This window comes from Gambusia affinis, linkage group LG19 (genome assembly GCF_019740435.1).
Source record: "Gambusia affinis linkage group LG19, SWU_Gaff_1.0, whole genome shotgun sequence".
In the NCBI taxonomy this organism is placed as follows: domain Eukaryota; kingdom Metazoa; phylum Chordata; class Actinopteri; order Cyprinodontiformes; family Poeciliidae; genus Gambusia; species Gambusia affinis.
This window is the reverse complement of record NC_057886.1, coordinates 21,634,426-21,653,413: the sequence shown is the minus strand read 5'-3', so window position 1 is coordinate 21,653,413 and position 18,988 is coordinate 21,634,426. Positions and strand designations below refer to the sequence as shown.

Genomic DNA, 18,988 nt, shown 5'->3' with positions numbered 1-18,988 from the left:
CGCACTGTTTCCTGAGCAATTCTGTTTCTGGTTACAGCAGAAAAATTTGTTTGTCAGGAGGATTTTCACAGAAATCACAAAGAAAATCAGTGAAAAACAGCTGACAGATATCAGAATGAGTTAATTAAGAATATGTTAGGACACGTTTGTTCTGGGTGAATGTATTTATAATTAATACTGAAAAAAGCTCAACAAATTGGTGCTATATATTTAAAATAAACACATAAAGTAAAAAAACAAAAACTAAGCCTGTCACAATAAATAACACACTGCAAAAAATAAAACAATTTTTTGTCAAGTTTCTAGTAGAAATATTTTTAAAAACTTGAAATACAGTAAAAGTTACAGTTACAAGTAACTTTACAGCAGTAGAAGTTTGTTTTCAGTTAATATTTCCTTAATGCTGGTGAAAAAGTGCTGGTTTCATTAGATTATTTCACATTTTCTCCATCTAATAAGTGAAATAATTAATCAGTATCTTGGGTAATTAAAATGTTTAACCAAAGTTTATTCATCTTTGAGAGGGTGTACTTGCATTATTATAAATGTATGGAAGAGGATTAGTGCCACTGAAAATTAAGAAAAGAAGTTTTTTTCTCTGAATTTTTATTCTTATTTTTGTCAAGATTCAGATTTTTCTCAGAATTCTGACTTTAAATTCTGTTTACAGTTCTAAAGAATTCCAGGAAATTCTGCCTTTCCCAGAATTCCCAGAAGCTCATTACTAACGTTTCTGGAGAAACTTTGTAGGAAACAAAACAGTTTCAGTAATCAGAACTCCTTCTGGTTAAGAGCCAAGGATTAAAAATGAGTTTTTACACAGCTTTTAACATTCTCCAGTGTGGTGGAGGAGCCGATGTTAAGACCGATGTTTAGAAACTTCTTTTATCAAATATTTAAAATCTAGAACATGTGAATAAACCTCTTCAGTCAGAGGCCTCCTCAGATTGCAGGACTGACTGCTGCTGGAGATCCTTCCTGCTCACAACGACTCGGACAAAATGATTTAGGACATTTAATTTCTCTGCAGGATAAGTGAAATATTTCTGAATCGGAACTTCATTTGGTTTGAATTACGATGAGATTTGACCGTTTATCCATAAACCTAATTCTGATTTTATTGCTGTTAGAGGCAGAGACATTTTACAGGTGGCCTGGAAATGTGCAGATCCAAGCGAACATCTGTGAGAAATATCCGACAAAGTACAAATTGTAAAAGCTGTCAGGCCAAGTTTTCTGACAAAGCTGGTAAAAAGCTCCGTCTGTTTGTGTGTGAGAGGAAAACGGCTTCACTTAACTGGTAAATCTGACAGAGTGATCTCTGCTTTCAAAGCTTCAGCCAAACCTCCTGTTTAAAGCTGTCTGAGCTAATCCTGCGCTGTCTGTTATCACCGATGGCGATCTGTTCTGTGCGGCAGGCCGCTCCCTTCAGAGTCACATATTAGGAATCATCTTTCTGACCAAAAGGGTTCTGAGATTAAAAGCACAGAGTGGGATGTTTAAATTTGGTAATGATGGTTCTACTTTAGCATAAAAGTGAAAATATTTGTGAAAAGAAAAAAATGAGAACAAAGTGAAACTCTGGCTGCTTTCTTAGGCCAGGGCAGCGAGACAAATGTGGTGAAAACTGGTTGTAAAAGGTGAATTATTGCTCTCTGGAAGCAACACTAAATGAAACAGCTAAAAAATAATACATATTCCTGGAAAGACATGGAGTTTGGCAGCAGATTTTATACCTCAAAGCAGAAAATTTAACAAGAAGAGCAAAGACAGGCTGTTTATACCGTCTTAAATTAAATACTTTTGGGTTCAACAGGGTTTAGTTTTGACCCAACACTTTTACAATGGCCACAAATCTGATGTATTCTTAACATGCAGAAAAAAACCATACAGAAAAACCTGAAGAAGAGACTTAAAAACAAGATTTCAGTCAAATTTATGCAACAAGAGCCACATAAAAACTGATGTGACATGTTGTGCATGGACTGAAATCCAGTTTGCAGCTTGTAATGTTGCTGAAAGACGCAGTGACCAACAAAAACACCTCAAAGGATAAAATTTATTGTTTCTACTAAAGTTTTAATTCCCTTTGAATTGTTTTTGTTACAATAACAGCCACAAACCTCAATGTGTTTTATTGAGAGTGAGAAACCAACACAAAGTGTAAGGAAAATGAATCATATGTTCTCAAATATTTAGATTTGACAAATAAAAAACCTTGTGGTCAAAACTACATTAAACTCTGATTATTCTGAGACATTAACTTGGTTTGATCCGATTCCTGCTGGGAGGAAAACCTCCACCTGTAATACATTTTTATTTTATTTAGATACAACTGATAATTCAGTAGATTTGATTCGATCAGGACCAGAATTGCTATATTTGTTACATTTTCAGCTGCAGCGGTTACTGATATTTTGGATTGATCCGCCCTCCTCTAGTTTCCAGGCTGACTCAGTTTTTTTTTAATCATTTTCCAACATTGTTGGTAATTTTTCACATTTTCTTACAAAATAAAGCAGAAGATTTTGTGCAGGAAAAGCTACATTTCCATCACTTGTGTGCATAAGAATTGTCAATATTCCACTATTGCTAAAAAGAAAAAAAACACACAATTGTGGTGTTTCCATTACATAAGAAATGAGACTAAAATCAAACTCTGCTCACGCAAGAAGTCATTAAAAAAACTTTTTCCACTTCTTGTTTTTCTTCTTCTAGTGTTGATATTTGATTATTGATTGTGCAACTGTTGTGAGGCAAAAAAAATGTCCATAGAAGTTTTGTGAAATACAATAATTTCAATTATGATGCTGCTCTACAATCTACCTGATCCTAGAGCAGCATCAATTTTTTTTCCCAAAATTTCTGTTTCCAGTAAGTCAATTTTTTGCAATTTATAGGTCAACAAAACGCAGCTATTGATTTTTCATTTTCACAAAAGCCTTTAGAAACTTATTTGATGAAATATTTGAAATCTAGAACTAGTGTTCATGTGAATAAACCTCTGATTAATGTCCACCTGCCCAGACTGTCAGTTTAATTTTTGAACAAAATCAACATTTTGGATTTTTGTTTTCGTCATTACGCATCCAGTTAGCGTGATTTGATTGGGTTCATATAACCTGAGCAGAAGCTCTTCCTCGTTTATGCCTACCTGACGGTGACAATCTGCCCGCCGTCCAGTGTGATGTCGTTCATCTGGGCGATAAAGATGGCGGCCACCGCCTCGTACAGCGCCGTGCCGTCCATGTTGATGGTGGCGCCTATGGGCAGCACGAAGCGAGTCACCCGCTTGTCAATCTTCAGGTTTTCCTCCAGGCAGCGGAAAGTGACCGGCAGCGTCCCCGCACTGAAAAAACACCAAAACAAAATACAAAATTTGGCGCCAATTTCAGGAGATGAGAAGTGAAGAGTCATAAAATATGCAGACAGGTGGTGTGAGACTTAAGCGCAGACGTGTGGAGGAAAGGTGAAAGGGTAAAGACGAAGAAAAGGCGGCAGAAACTTGAGCCGGGCGACAGCCTCTTCCTGACAGCTGCTGCCGGCCACTGTTTCAATCCCTCCATACGTGAATTAACGGAGTCTGATTCCTGGCCCTGCTCAGCTCTGCTCATAATATAATTATAGAAAACGTTGATAGGATTAACCGATTTTCACTAAAACCCGGCTGATGTGCCAGAATGACATTTGGTTCCAGCAGATTTCCAGCCCAGACCCGGAGGCTTAGACGTTTACAACCTGGGATCTGCCTGACAGCCGGCGCTCACACGAAGTTATACACTCTAAAAATTACTGGGTTTGTTGGCTCAACTTGAAAAACTGAGTCAACAGTTCCCGTTCTACTGCCTCTAAAAGCAACCCAGGCACTTAGAAAAACAAAACAAACAAAAAATAAAAGTTTTTGGCAATAACTTTATGTTTTTTGTCTGGAAAATGAGCCGTTTCAAAACCCTTCCGGATTGTAACGTCACAAATCTGCAGGCACTGCCCGTTACCTAGCAACCACATCAGAGTTCCGCCCGTTACCTAGCAACCCAAGTGGAACTCGACCTGGTTTGGTCAGCCTGAATTTGTAATTACATTATTTATACAAATTATTTTCATTTTTTGGTCCTTAAAATACCAAATATACACATACATTATATTTTGATCTTCCTGATGATGTGATTTAAAAAAAAAAAATTAAACAATTTATGTTTTGATCAGTCATCCAGTGAAATTTTTTACCAAATAATTTTTAGAATTTTTTGGACTTTTTTCTTTCACTTGAGTAAAAATAAGTTGATGTAGTTTCACTTGAGAACTATTTTTGCATCCTCTACCTACTTCTGGCTGTTTTAATAAAACACTATAAAACAAGAAACCTGTGACCAGCTAATGTCACCAACCTCAGATTTTTGTTCTGCTTCTCTTGCTCTTTGGTTTGTAATTTTTTTTTTCCCTTAAGCAATGCAAACAAATAACATTCAAACTCATGTTAAGCTGAGATGTTTTTTCATTTTGAAATGTGTACATGTAGACAACTTAATTTTCTTCAGCTGAAAAAATGCTTTTATTTTGAGCTTTACCAACAGACAGCATGAATAGTTTTTTAGAGTGTATGTTGGTCGTATAGACAGTGAGTTTAAGACTGAAGCCAAATCAAAGATGAGATCAGAAAGCAACTTCCAGATGGTTTTGGTTGGAAGTTTTTATCATAAAATGTTGTGTTAAACATGAAGGTCGTTTTGAAGGTGAAGGTCGTTTTGAAGGTGAAGGTAATTTTGAAGGTGAAGGTCGTTTTGAAGGTGAAGGTCGTACCTGCTGGCGGTCCCCAAAGCTGTGATCCAGGCCTGGAAGATGCCGGAGTAGAAAGTAAATGGGCTTTTTCTGGTTATGCCAAAGAAGATGGCGGGCAGAATGAGGCCACCGTGGATCACCAGGCCCACGATGACGGTCACCATGTACATCCCTAGTTGCCTAGCAACCATCTCAAGGTCGCCAATGGCGGCGATTTTACCAGCAATCAGAGAGGCGATGCCGACGGGGGAATACCTGAGCAACCAGGAAGGAGGGATTAATGTCATCCAACCAGCATCCAACCATCATCCAAACATCCATCCAAACATCCATCCAACCATCATCCAACCATCATCCAACCATCATTCATCCATCATTCATCCATCTCTTCATCCAATTGTTCATTCATCCAACATCAAACCATAAAACCAACATCCAACTGTCATCCAACTGTTTTGTGCAAAGCACCTGTACTACATGATGTGTCTTTCAACTATCAATTTATTAAAAAGTTTTATTTTCCACTCCAATTTATGATCAGGTAGCTATAAGCTAATTTTGTGCTTTGAACATTTTCCCGATTTTATTCCTCTAATAATTCAATCTATGAGATTCCACCTGTAAAATTCTAAATAATTCCTGCGATCAGATCATTTCTCCCCCAGTGGAGCCTTTCCTCTGACACATACTGGGATCTCTGGTTTCACGCGTTGCAGCACAGTTGTTCCCATTCATAAATTCAGACAGCTCTTCTGGGAGATCCGGTTTAAAGCGAAGCTCGCCTTTAGGCCCCGCCCCCTGCGGCTGGGCCAATCAGAGCGGCGGCCTGCAGCTGCAGGTCAGCTGCGCAGCGCGCTGAAATCCCGGACAGTTGCTGTTTATTGGAGCATCCGGCTGGATGGATGCGTTTTTTTCCGTCTGTTTACAGTGGAGTCTGTGTTTGGCTCTTCTGACTCAAATGTTTACACTGAGTGAGTGATGCAAACAGGACACAGTTTCCTTTGGAGTCCAGCTGCACATGCACTGTAAAAACACAAAAGTATTTCTGCTCTGGTTTCTACTACAAGTAGGCTATGTCAGACATAAAAACTTGTTTTAACTAAATTATTCCTTAATGTTGATGAAAAGTATTCAGAAATTTCAATGTTGGTTTGGAGAAAATTTCAAAGGTTTTTCAAACTAATTTTTGAGTTTTTTGGCAGAAAATTAGCTCCTTTTTTTCTATCTACAATAACTCTAAGTCGTTGTTGAAAAACTAACATTTTAGCAAGATATTGCAGCTTATTTTATATCAATAGCTTCTTAATATTGGTAAAGAAAATACTAGTTTCACTGGCAGATTATTTCACTTCTAACAATAAAACCAACACTTTGTCTCCTGCAACAACACCAGATCTCAGGTATTCCTAGTCCAAGTATCGTAGTACATTTGGAATAAATCAACAATTCATTAATTGGTTTAAAAAAAAAAAAACAGTGACATTGGCAGATTATTTCATTTATAACAAGACATTCTTCCTATGCTATAATGAAATAATCCGTCAACAGACCTCGAAGTTTTTCACCAATTTTAAGGAATTATTTATTCTAAACAATCTACTAAATCTTGCTGAAAAGTTTTTTCTTAGTTAGTTTTTGCACAATGACTGTAGATAGGAAAACAAGGAGGAGTACATTTCAGGCAAAGAACAGAGCTTAATTATGAGTTTAATTTTAGGATTTAGCTCAGAAAGTTTCTAGAAAAACTTTTTCTTCAAAACAACATCAACATTTCTGAGTTTGTTCCAGTGGAACTGGTACTTTTTCCATCAATTTTAACAATGGTGGGTAGGATTTGGTGTTTTTTCAGTGTTCAAAGGTTATAACGTCAAATATCATTCAACACTGCAAAAACACAAATTTTATCAAGTATTTTTGGTCTAGTTTACAGTGCAAATACAGTGCACTTTAAATAAGACAAAACTAACTTACAAGTAACTTTTCAGCTCAATATAGAGGCTTGTTTCAAGCAAATGATTCCTTAAGGTTGACTTTAAAAACGTACCAGTTCCATGAAATAATCCTCCAGTGGAACTGGAACGTTTTCACCAGATTTAAGGAATCATTTACTGAAAACAAGCTCCTATATGTTGTGGGACTTCAAAATTACTTTTGTTTTATTTCTAGTGTCCTAAGATATCACCCACCAGAAACTAATCTGAAATCATTGGTCAGAGTTGTTGTTAAATGTGTTAAATGTCAAAGGTCACGGCTTTTAAAGTTCCACAACCAAAATTAACCCAAGAAAAAGCTGTAGGTTTCTGAACTCACTTTCTATTTAATTATTTGTAAAACATGTTTATTTCTAGCAAAAATACAGACAAAATTTAATTTCTTACAAATTACATGTAAGCAAAAGTTAACTTAATCTGATCCTACAAGTTGAAGCAGCAGAGAGATTGTATGTTTCTACAGTGAGAGCCGGAGTTTCTCTCCGTCTCCTCGTTTCCTTTCCCATCCCTCCTCTAAGTGCCACTTCATCGTCTATTTCTGCGCGACTCATCCGGAGTCCTGCAAAGCCTCAACTCCTATTTTCTGCTCTGAAGTCCTGTTTTCACACGCATCTCTCAACAACTCCTCTCCTTTTATTCCCTGCCGCCAAGCTGCTCCTCTGCCCACTTGTGGATCCATTTCATTTTGGAGATTCTCCTCTCCGGTTCCCCTGGGAGTCGCTACATGGATCCTGCTACTCCCCAGCATACCACAGACTCCAGACCCTAACTCCTTCCATCTGTCCGTGTCCCTCACCAACACGCTCTGCTGCAAAAACACAAAATCTTACCAAGCATTTCTGTTTCGTTTCTACAGCAAATATCTTAATACTCTTGAAATGAGACTGAATTAATTTACAAGTAACTTTTCAGCAGGTTATAAAAGCTTCTTTTAGGTAAATAACTGCTTAAAACTGAAGTTATAATCTTTGGCTCTAAAAGAGAGAAATCTACTTCAGACTAAATATTACAGCTACAAACTCGTGATCAGGCCTGAAATCTGGATGTATGATGACCTCTGACCTTAACATTCAAAGTCACATAAAGACAGTTACAAAGCCAGCCTTCTAGTAAGTTAATTTTTAGGATTATTTTTACCAAACTGTACTTCTTTGTACATTTGAATAATTTGAATTTGAATATTTGAATAACTTTATCATAAAGTATTTTTTACTCTTACTTGAGTAAAGTTTCTGTATTTTCTACCCACTGAATGAAAAACAAAAACGTTTTAACCAGAAACTCACCAGACAGAAACTCACCTTCAGTTTATGAAAGACAGTTACAAAGCCAGCCTTCTAGTAAGTTAATTTTAGGATTATTTTTACCAAACTGTATGAATAATTTGAATTTGAATATTTCAATAACTTTATCATAAAGTATTTTTTACTCTTACTTGAGTAAAGTTTCTGTATTTTCTACCCACTGAATGAAAAACAAAAACGTTTTAACCAGAAACTCACCAGACAGAAACTCACCTGCAGTTTATGGAAAAGTTTCATAAGTTTGGTATAAAAAAAATTGATTTGGAAAACGTTTTATAATTATGCCTATTATATGAATTATTTTTATTTTGATCTTTAAAATACCAAAAACCTCATAGCTTTGCATTTTGGTTTGTCTGACGATGTAATTTTTAAATTTTAAATAACTGATGTTTTGATCAGTAACTCGGTACTTTAATCAACTTTTTACCAAATACTTTTTTACTCTTATTGAATAATTTTTTGGGTGGCTACTTTTTACTTTTATTTGAGTAAAAATATGTTAAAGTATTGCTACTGTGACATTTTTACCCACTTTTGCTTACAAGTAATTTTTTAGCAAGTTGTAAAGGTTTTGTTTTAACTCAATAATTCCTTAATATTGATGAAAATGTTCTAGTTTCACTGGCAGATTAATTCACTTATAGCAACACATATTTTCCATATTATAGGTAAAATAATCTGCCAGTGGAATTATACTTTTAAACCAATTTTAAGGAATTATCGACGTAAACAAGTTGAAAAGTTACTTATAAGTTAGCAGTTACTTGGCAGGATTTTGTGTTTTGCAGTGAACATAATCTCTCCATCTTCCTTTCCTTTTCAGTCTTCATGGTCGCACAATTTGTCTCCTGTAAACATTAGTCACCGCCCGCCGCTGACCTTCTGTGTGGCATCTTCCCAACATCAGAGCAAAGCCGCCGTCAGCGTTCGAGAGCAAAACCAGAGACACTTGTCTGCAAGCAGATACTGACCACATGATCATGGAAACCATCGTCATGATGATTTCATTCAGGATGTTGAAGAAGTCGCACATGACTCTCCCACGCTCGCCCATCCTGCCCATGCAGATCCCAAAGGTGATGAAGAAGCCGATCAAGCCTTGAAGAGCAAACAGAGGAGTTAGTTTACTGCCAAAATAAACACAAACAGACGCACGCAGACTAAAAACCTGCTAGCTATGGACTCACCGAGAACATTCATGCCCCATTTGTATTCCAGTTTTTTCTGGTTCACCACCACAGGCTCGGTTTGGTTTGGTGCCGTGACTGTCACCTGTTTCAACACCGTCTGCACCTACAAGAGGATTTCAGACTCATAAGAGGTTTCTTAACATCTCAGCAGCTGAACAATTAACTTTAACTTTACATTTTTACGAAAAATATATGTTCTGCACATTTTAGTGCTTCCATTTTGGGGTCTGGTTCTATAAAGACTCCAAGCACTTAAAAAATACCCACTCAGCCGTTTTTGGCAATAATTTAAGGATTTTTGGTGTCTGGACAATTACCATTTTCAAAAATCTTCTGAATGTACACTGCAAAAAGTATTTTGGTCTAGCTTCTAGTGAAAATATCTTAGTACACTTGAAATGAGACAAAACTAATTAACAAGTAGCTTTTCAACAAGAAATATGAGTCTGTAATTCAAAAGGTACTTTTTAAATTAACAGATTACTTCACTTATAACATGGAAAAAATTCTTGCTATAAGTAAAATAGTCTGTCAATGGAATAAGCAATTTTTTAAAATCAATATTAAGGGATTATTAATTTAAACAACCTCTCATGTCTTGCTGAAAAGTTACTTGTAAGTTAGTTTCGTCTTCTTTCAAGTGCACTAAGATATTTGCACTGGAAACCAAAAATATTTCATAAGATTAAGTTATTTTGTACTGTCACAAATCAGCAGGAACTGAGCTTCACCTAGCAACCCCAGTGGAATGCCGCCCCGTTACCTAGCAACCCCAGTGCAATGCCACCCCGTTACCTAGCAACCCCAGCGCAATGCCACCCCGTTACCTAGCAACCCCAGCGGAGCTCCAGCACGTTTGTTCAGTTGATTTTACCACTGTGTGCGCTGCATAATGCCTGCTGGAAAAGACCAGTTTTCTTGGTGTTGTTGTTGATTCTAGGCTACGTTCACACCGCAAATGCTCAGTTCTGATTTTTTTGTGAAATCCGATTTTCACATTTACAAATGTATGCAATTTCTCGTGTGCAAACGAATTGAAAGTGTCCCGTATGCGCAGTGGGCGCTGTAACGTCAGTGTTTCCAGAAGTAAACATGGGTGGTAATGGTGGAGTGCATTGTTTGCAATTTTAAAGTCCAGTCAGAGCCAGCACATTACAGGCCGCCATGTTTGGTGTTTTTCTTCCTGCTCCCATGCATGAATGACGTTCAGGTTGGACACAAACTGGCCGCACAGACTCGACATAAATCTGAAAAGATCTGATGTGGATCAGATCTAGGACCACATATCCAAACGGCCTGGGTCGCATTTGTAAAAATCAGCTCTGTGTTGTTCAGACTGTCATGGAAAGATCAGTTAAAGGTCGCATAAGCATGGATTTGCAGTGTGAACGTAGCCATGGAAACCACTTACTGCATTCTTTTTGGTTGTGCAGGAGGCCCCACTTCTGCTTTTCAAAGATGTACAGTTGTATAATAGCACATCTGTTTGTTTGCAGCCATTTTCCTGTTTAAAGTGACAAGAAGCCCTAGAACAGCTCATTGTGAACTAAGCTGAATAAAATCTGTTTATCTAAGAATGTTTTATGCAAAAAGAAAAGTGATGAACATAAACCAATCCGAACTTGTTCAAGGAAGCATAACAGCTTAAAGAGAAGGCAAATGGAGAACAAGAGCTTCTAACATAAAAGACAACAAAGAGACATAAAAGAGTCAAAAAGGCTGAAAGGGGAAAGAAGATTTCTTCCCACTTAAACATCCAGGCTTTTTATGACTAATGAATCCCTGATGCTTGCACACAAAAGGAGCAGTAAAACAGAAATTTAAGGAGCGGTATTTGGGGGAGAAATGAAAGACAAAGGATAGATTACCATGGGAAAAAAACCCAGAATAAAGATGTTTGATTTGGCAGATTCCTCACTGAGGTAAGTGCAGATGTGGCAGAGCGCATTTTAAAAGAGAAAACTACTACAGTTTATAAAAAAAGAGAACACGACTTGCATAAGCAGCTTATGCTTCAGTTCATTGAGGTTTGCCTCTCTTAAGGTCACTCCACAGATTTAAATCAGCTTGAGGTCTGACTTTGCTCTGTTGATGACCCAGTTTGCACCAAACTCACATTTGACTCTCGAATACGTCCCGACCAAAGGACCACCCCTCCACTACCGTGCTTGACAGATGGTTTTTCTGTTGTTTTCTCCAAATATTGTGCTGGAAATCATGGCCTACTTAAAGTCTTTACTTTGGTCTAAAAAAAAGTTTTATAGTTTATTCAGAAGCAGCTCTGCAACCTTAAAGAATAAAATTTTATTTTTTCAATCAAGCCGCACATTAGTAGTAGCTAGTTACATTTACTCAATTACATTTACTTGAGTAACGTTTCAAAAATGTACTTTTGGGAATGTTTTTACTGTGCTGTACTTTTTACTTTTACTTGAGTAATTTTATCACAAAGTATTTCTACTCTTATCTGAGTAAAATTTTTGAATTTTCTACCCACTGAATGAAAAACAAACATGTTCTAACAGGGTTACCTGTTGGAAGCAGGCCTGCACCAGGTTCTCAGGAAAGAGGTTTCTGATCAGGTCCAGGAAGGCGTCCAGGCTGCTGACCTCCGGGTTTTTTGCGGATGTGGACGTGGGGCTGCCCCGCAGTTTGGGGTTTCCTGGGTGGATTCCCAGAACCAGGATGACTCCCAGGATGGCGGCGATTACAGTGGTGGACATGTAGTACACCATGGCTCTGCTTCCCATCCTTCCACTGGACCGAGCGTCAAGACCGGCGAGACCTGCAGGTCACAGCCAGTGGATTTAAAATTACTGACGATAATTCTTAATTTTATCTGGTTTTATTTAAAAAGAGCTCCTTTCACACCTGATTGGGGACCAAAATTGGAACATTTGTTTCATTTTCAGCTGTGGATTTCTTTTACACTGAACTGAGCCAAATGATCCAAACGTCTGAGCACAATGCAAATACACAAAATCTCACCAAGTATTTTTGGTATAGTTTCTATAACAAATCTCTTAGTACCATTGAAAAATTTATTTAATTTATCAGTAAGAAATAAGAGTTTCTCTTAAGTAAATAATTCCTCAATATTGATGAAAACGTTTTAGTTACACTGACATTATTTCTCTTCAGGGAAAAATGTTTTCTTATAAGTGAAATTATCTTCCAGTGAAAATAGTTTTTCATCAATATTGAGGAATTATTAACTTTTAAGGTAGTTTTGTCTTATTTCAAGTGTAGTAAGAGATTTCCACTAGAAACAAAAATACTTTGTTTTTTCAGCGCCAACTGTTCCTTTCCTCGCCTGTGGGGGCGCTGCACCAAGAACCACTGAAGGAAACGACACAGAAACCTCTGAAAAGACGCAGACAGCCTCTTCCTTCTTCATGAAATGTAAACAAAAATGGAGTGGCCTCAGATTTTCGCCACTTCACATGGTAAACTCTGTCAAGCCTGAAGAAGGTGCTGAGGGAAGCCCGACGGTGTGTTGAGAGAGTAAATCTGACCAAACAACAAGGGACCAAATGAAACTTTAAGCTCTGCCTCAAGCTGTCCATCAATCATTGGTTGTAAGTTACCAGTTGTTGCACCAACAGATACTTGGACGTGTTTAAAAGCATTGCTAAATAACTACTCACAAAAAAGACTTTGAAAATGGTACCATGTCTCTAAAACATGACTAAAATATCCCATGACAAACAGATTACTTAGCCGTGGTTGGATTGATTTAGGGGAAATTTCTACCACTTAAAATATTTTGTAACCTTATAAGTAAACACACTTTTTCCTCCAAGGTTTCAAAGAGTTTATTGGTTTTTTAACTGTGCTCTCATTACAAAAGGTTGATTTTAAGCCTTTTAACCTTGCTAGCATCTGTTGCTAATTAGCTGTTTGCTATGGTACTTTTAATTTTAAGAAACTTGGATTCTTAAGAACCTAATTGGGCAAGTGAGTCTGAATACGAGCTCAGTTCTGGTCACCCACCGAGCAGTAAACCAGTCTCACGTTATCTCCACCCTGAAGCGTATGGCAGTGCTGCAGTAGCAACATGGAAACTCCAAGCTAACCCTAAAGCCAGCGTTTATGAAACAATTGTCCTACTTTGTTAAAAAAAAAATAAGTAGGGTAAAGATTTATTCCTGTCTGTGTCAAAAATTTTACTTTTTATAGAAATAAAGATTTAAAGCATATGCTTACCAATTTATCTGACCTGTGAAACATGTATGCTAACTAGCATTAGCCACTGTAATGCCTGGTTGTATTGAACACTTTAATTCAGCATATAATGCAATTCTAAAACTGCACCTCTGTGACTAAAGTTTACTGTGACGGAAACATCCTGATTCATCCCCAGAGTTTCCCTCCAGTCGCTGAGTAATGGGATTACAAGCTCTGCTAGCAAGGTAAACAGCTCCATTATTCACTCTGGGTGTGGTGAAAGTATTTATAGAAATGTGCGTGGGGTGTGTTTTATTTTATCAACAGAAGCACAGACACGTGAAAAAGTATACTTGGGAAAAGAAGTGAAGAAATATGCTGGACTGTTTACAAAAGCAGACGAAAGCCTCTTCTTTTTGCTTCATTGGCATATAGTCGCTAATGTACTAACAGCATAGCTAGTGTCTTGTTTAGCACCTTAGCATTTAGCACTCTTTAGTTAATCTGCTAATGTACTAATACCAGAGCTATGTTTTGGCTTGGTGCGTTGGCATTTTTGGTAACTTTGAAAACATTTAGCCTGATTAGCTTCCTCCAGATGAACTGTGCTAATTTACTACGCTGTTTTGTAAACTTTCAGTTGAATAAAGTTTGATGAAATTTTGCTTATCAACCAACAAAACCAATTCATTATGCCCTTAGCAATGGTTTTGCAACCTTTTACAAACTGACAGGTGTTGTCAATTACTTTACTTCTTATATATTCCCGAGTTTCTTTGGAACAAAACATATTATGCCTTTATTTTTGTAGATAATTTACCCTACTTCATGTTGTCAGATGGGTTCTGCAATAGATTTCTTTCCCTTGAAAATTTATGTGTTTTAGATAAATATCATATTATCTGTGTCTGATGTTATTTTTGTTTGGTTATTTTACGACTCAAGAACATTTTAATCATTTTATTGTAAGAAGATATCAACCTCCAAAGTCCAAATAACCTAATTGAAGTCATAGTTTTTTCCTTTAGTAGATTTAGCTCACCTGTGATAAGGCTGGAGATGATTAGAGGCAGGATGAGCATCTTCAGCATCCTCATGAGGATTTCTCCAGGAAAGGAGACCATGGTGAGGGCGGCAGCGTCTTTCACCTTCATGTAGCGCAGCAGCATCCCAAACATCACGCCCATGACAACACCTGAGGAGTCATAAACACTCCTTAGTCATTTTCTTTTGTTTGAAAGCAAGAAGTAGTTAAAGTTTTCCAGAAGTGGGACTAATATGAATGTTGAAAGTTTCTAAAAATAAGTTTTTGTGATTGAATACACAGTTTAGTTTTCAACAAAAGTCCTTAGAGAAAGTTATGTCTCTGTTCACTTGTTCAACCGAGTCAAAAATTAGGAATTAAAAACATTTCAACACCTGTTTAGCTGAAGAAGTAGAAAAAAACTGATATTCCATGTAGTTTACAGGCTCTGAGTGGAGTCACTGGCCAGTTGTTTTACATCTGAGATGTACGGGAACTCTGACTAATGAGAGCCATCTACCGTAATGTAAACGGCTTCATATCTGAGTTTAAATCTTGGTGACAAATTGCAGACAAAAAATAACACACTTCTCAAGCTCTGCATGGACCTTTTTTTCCCTACAAGAATGCAGCTATGGAGAAACATAACTAAGTGTTTACAAAAGCAGACTAAAGACAACAACAAGCCGACATAATTCTTGTGGGAAAATGATCATGGAGTTTGTACATCTTGATTAAGCAAGATTTGCTGCAAAACATGATTTAAAGGAAAAGGCAACAAACTAGCCACTCAGCAGGCGGTTTGGGAAGTAAAAGCTGAAACTTGTCGTTGGCGCAATAACACAGTGAAGTAGCCTGAGCTTTAATGTGGCTTCGTACCAAGAACAGTGAGTCCCAGCAGCAGGTTGTGGGTGCTACGGCTGCAGTGGCCGGCGTCCTTATATGCAAGGTCCGTGTTGTCATCTCTAGCGGTTTCTTCTTTCTCCTTTTCCGTTTTTGTGTTGGACTGGTTGGTTGTCGGCTGTTTTGTCATCCTGCCTGTCGAGAGATTGAGAGAGTTGGGTTTACTTTTAACAAAGATCCTCACACTTCAATCTTATAGTAAGTAGCATTAGCTTGTCAGATAATGCTAAAAACCGTATTCATTTTATTTAAAATGATTCTTAGATAATGAGATTTTAATCTGATCATTTCAGAATAAAATGTTTTACGGCATCTTATCAATTTAAATTAAAATAAGCACACTTCTGCCCTCGCCCCCAAACTCAACTTTTACATTTGCACAGGAAAATGGCTCCAAACGTGTGCAATTATACAACTGTGCATCACCAACAGTACAGCAAGTAGTTTCTGGATGGTAAGTCAACAACAAAACAGCAGCCATTATACAGCACACACAGAGGTAAAACCAGCTGCCTAAACAAGCTGGAGCTCCACTTGGGTTGCTGGGTGACGGGCGGAATTCTGCTGCCGTTGCTAGGTGACGGGCGGAATTCTGCTGCCGTTGCTAGGTAACGGCACTCTGCCTGCTGATTTGTGACATTACATTCTGGAGGTTTTTGAAACGTTTCATTTCACAGACACCAAAAAGTATTAACTTATCGCCAAAAAACCTCAGTGTGTTAAAGCACTTTGACTTAAAAAAAACTTACAAAAACATGTAAAATGTGACTTTTACACAGTAACTCTCTTGCAAATTAGCTTGTGCTATTAGCACTTTGATTCAAACATGGGACTGCTGTTCTGTTGGGTTTGACTACGTTGATTTGTAACTGTACCTATCAAATCAAATTAAATTAAATTAAGTTTTTTTGAAAATTAAAGTAAAAATCCATGTTTTGTGTAATTTGTGTGTTGAACTTTTTTGGTTTTTCTTTTATTCACTTTGTGACCTGTGTCTTGAAAGATGCTATATCAATAACGTTCCACTTTACTACTGAAAACCTATGCAGTATCTCCATTGTGTACACAGTATTTCAAGAACAAGAACCTTCTGTTTGAGCTAAAACTTTACTGCCTTGTATCTGCAGGGTACCACAGGGTAAGTGTTGGGTATCTACCTGAAGGGTACTTTAGGGTAACTGCTTTTAGCTCATGGTGTTGAGAAGAGTCAGCCTGACTTATCTGTCAGGCTTAAAGTGTTTCTGGGCCTGGACCCACTTGACAAAACAATTTTGAATCTATTTCTGGCAATCAAAATGCTTTGAGGGTGAAATAATTCATAATGACAGTTCAAAATACTTAGCATGCAGTTTACACGTCAACGGCATCCTCACCTGCTGTGTGAGAACTTTATTATGTTCCAACATGGAGTCTAAATCACAGATAGTGTGGGAACCAATTTAAAACATTAAAGTCTTTGCTGCTTCTGCATTGAGAAAAACGAGGAATTTAGCATTTTTATGTAAGATATACAAGTTTATACAGACAGAAAAGAGTTGTTTCAATAAATATGGCTTAAAGTGGTCTGCATAACGTTTCATGTGGATTATTGTATCCAGATCTTAACTCTTTGTGGCTTATGTTGGCAAATTTGGCAGCTATCGCTCACCACAAACTGTATCCAGATGCCGACTCCTTTTATAAGTGACTTTCTGGTAAATGTGAGGCGGCCATGTTTTCTGTCTTTAACATCAGAGAAGTGTCCCATTTATTTGATGCAGTGTCACAGAGGTAGAAGATAAAGATACTTTTCTGTCATTTCATCCATTCAAACACATGAATGCTCATATATTGGAACTCTGATACTCAAATTCATTGAGATCTTTCAGTTCTCAGGCTGTGAAACCAGCTCAAAGTTTTAACCTGTGAAGCAGGCTCCCTGTCTACATCTAGGATGAGGCTTAAAGGTGACCTTATATGCTTCCTTGAACATGTTAGGAAAGGTTTGTACAAAGCCCATTCATTAAATTTTTCAAATTTCTTAGATAATGAGGTTTTAGTCTGTTCAGTTTCAGAGCTAGTTTAGGGTGTCTTGTCACTTTAAATCCAAATAAACTTCTGCTGGCCAACTTGAGGTTTACACTCGCATGTGAAAATGGCTGCAAACAGATGCACAATTCAACAACTGTACATCTTTGAAAAGCAGAAGTGGAGCCTCCCACACAACCAACAAGAATGCAGCAATGGGTTCCTAGATGGTATGCAAGCCATTGTGCAGCGCATACAGCAGTAAAACCGCTGTATGCGCCATCCAGAAACCACTTGCTGCATTCTTGTTGGTTGTGCAGGAGGCTCCACTTCTGCTTTTCAAAGATGTGTGGTGGTATAATTATTTGTCTGTCTGCAACCATTTTGATGTGTGAACGTTGAGTTGGGGGGCGAGCAGCTTATTTGGATTTAAAGTGACAGAGACCCTAAAATAGCTCATTCTGAACCGAACAGACCGAAATCTTATTATCTGTGAATGATTCTGTGCAAAATCAAGTAACACGTTTTTATAGATAATAGACCTATCGTTGCCTGTTCAAGGACGCGTAGTAGATCACCTTTAAGGCAAGTTACCAAGATACTCCTCTCCTCAGCTGATCCCCTGCATAGCCAAGCTAGAAAGGATCTGTAGCCCCTTCAGGAAGTTTTGGGATGTTCAAAAGTACAAGGAAGCTCATTTTGACTAAACCAGACTTCAGATTCAAGGGACTAAATCCACTTTCTCCATTCCCACTCAGGAGGCAACGTATCCTGGGGAGATTGGAGTTGAGCCACATATTTCTGTTTAAACCTTGGCTTTAGGCACGTAAGGTTTAAAATAGTTGGTCTACACTTTGTTTTTGGAGGGGTGATAGCATTCTCACATCAGGAAATCTGCAAATAATTAGAGGTAAATACTGCTGTGCAAACAACGTACAGTGAGGCTTCAAGGAAACACTGCAGCCAAATAAAAATAAAGGCTTTCTTCTGACAGTTATTTGAATCAAAGGAATGATTTATTTAATGGGCGACTGATTTCTTTGAGTCGTGTCAATAAAAAAAGCTGAGCCTGCGGGAATATGATCCACCATGCAAGTATTAGATAATAACCAAAACTGTTGGTTAAGGTAGAAAAACAAAAAAAGAATGTGTTGAACAAAATTAGATATATACATATAGATATAATATTCTCCAACCATCTTTTAACTAAATGGTCAGAAAGATGGTGCTGTTTGGGTTTGGATATTTACTAAATTACATCCCTTGGGAATATTGACACACTTCTGCTAATGCTAATATGCTAATAGAGGAGCTAATTTTAGGTTTAGCGCTTTAGCATTTTTGCTAACTTTGAAGTAATCTGTCACGCTTTGCTTCTTCTAAATTAATTTTTCTGGATTAATTATTCCCCTCCTCTCGTTCTCCACCTGTGTAGCAAATTATGTTTATAACGTACCCAGAATGCTTTGCTGTAAAACGACAGATATTTTATGGTTCTCCATTGACCATATAAATGCACAACTTGTCGTTTTGAAAATAAATTTTCATATTGAAAACACATACATTTTATTTTAGCCATCTTGAGATTGATGTATTTTGCAAAATTGCAATGGAAACACT

General features: G+C 37.5%; 2 protein-coding genes across 2 annotated transcripts in view; one reads left to right on the top strand and one right to left on the bottom strand.

Annotated features, from left to right (window-relative positions):
- The window catches only part of LOC122822616 (potassium voltage-gated channel subfamily A member 1-like), a 32,340-nt gene extending 23,304 nt beyond the window's left edge, over positions 1-9,036 (top strand). Inside the window, exon 5 of the mRNA XM_044101457.1 lies at positions 8,901-9,036. The gene's annotated coding sequence lies outside the window, so the exon portion shown is untranslated. The remainder of the gene's footprint in view (positions 1-8,900) is intronic.
- Positions 1-18,988, bottom strand: part of slc1a9 (solute carrier family 1 member 9) — a 65,236-nt gene that overhangs the window by 9,685 nt on the left and 36,563 nt on the right. The window contains exons 4-10 of the mRNA XM_044101454.1: positions 15,338-15,496; positions 14,477-14,629; positions 11,799-12,052; positions 9,265-9,370; positions 9,049-9,175; positions 4,801-5,034; positions 3,155-3,349 (exon numbers count right to left, since the gene is read on the bottom strand). Of these exons, the coding sequence (XP_043957389.1) occupies positions 3,155-3,349; positions 4,801-5,034; positions 9,049-9,175; positions 9,265-9,370; positions 11,799-12,052; positions 14,477-14,629; positions 15,338-15,491 (1,223 nt within the window). The 5' untranslated portion in view covers positions 15,492-15,496. The remainder of the gene's footprint in view (positions 1-3,154; positions 3,350-4,800; positions 5,035-9,048; positions 9,176-9,264; positions 9,371-11,798; positions 12,053-14,476; positions 14,630-15,337; positions 15,497-18,988) is intronic.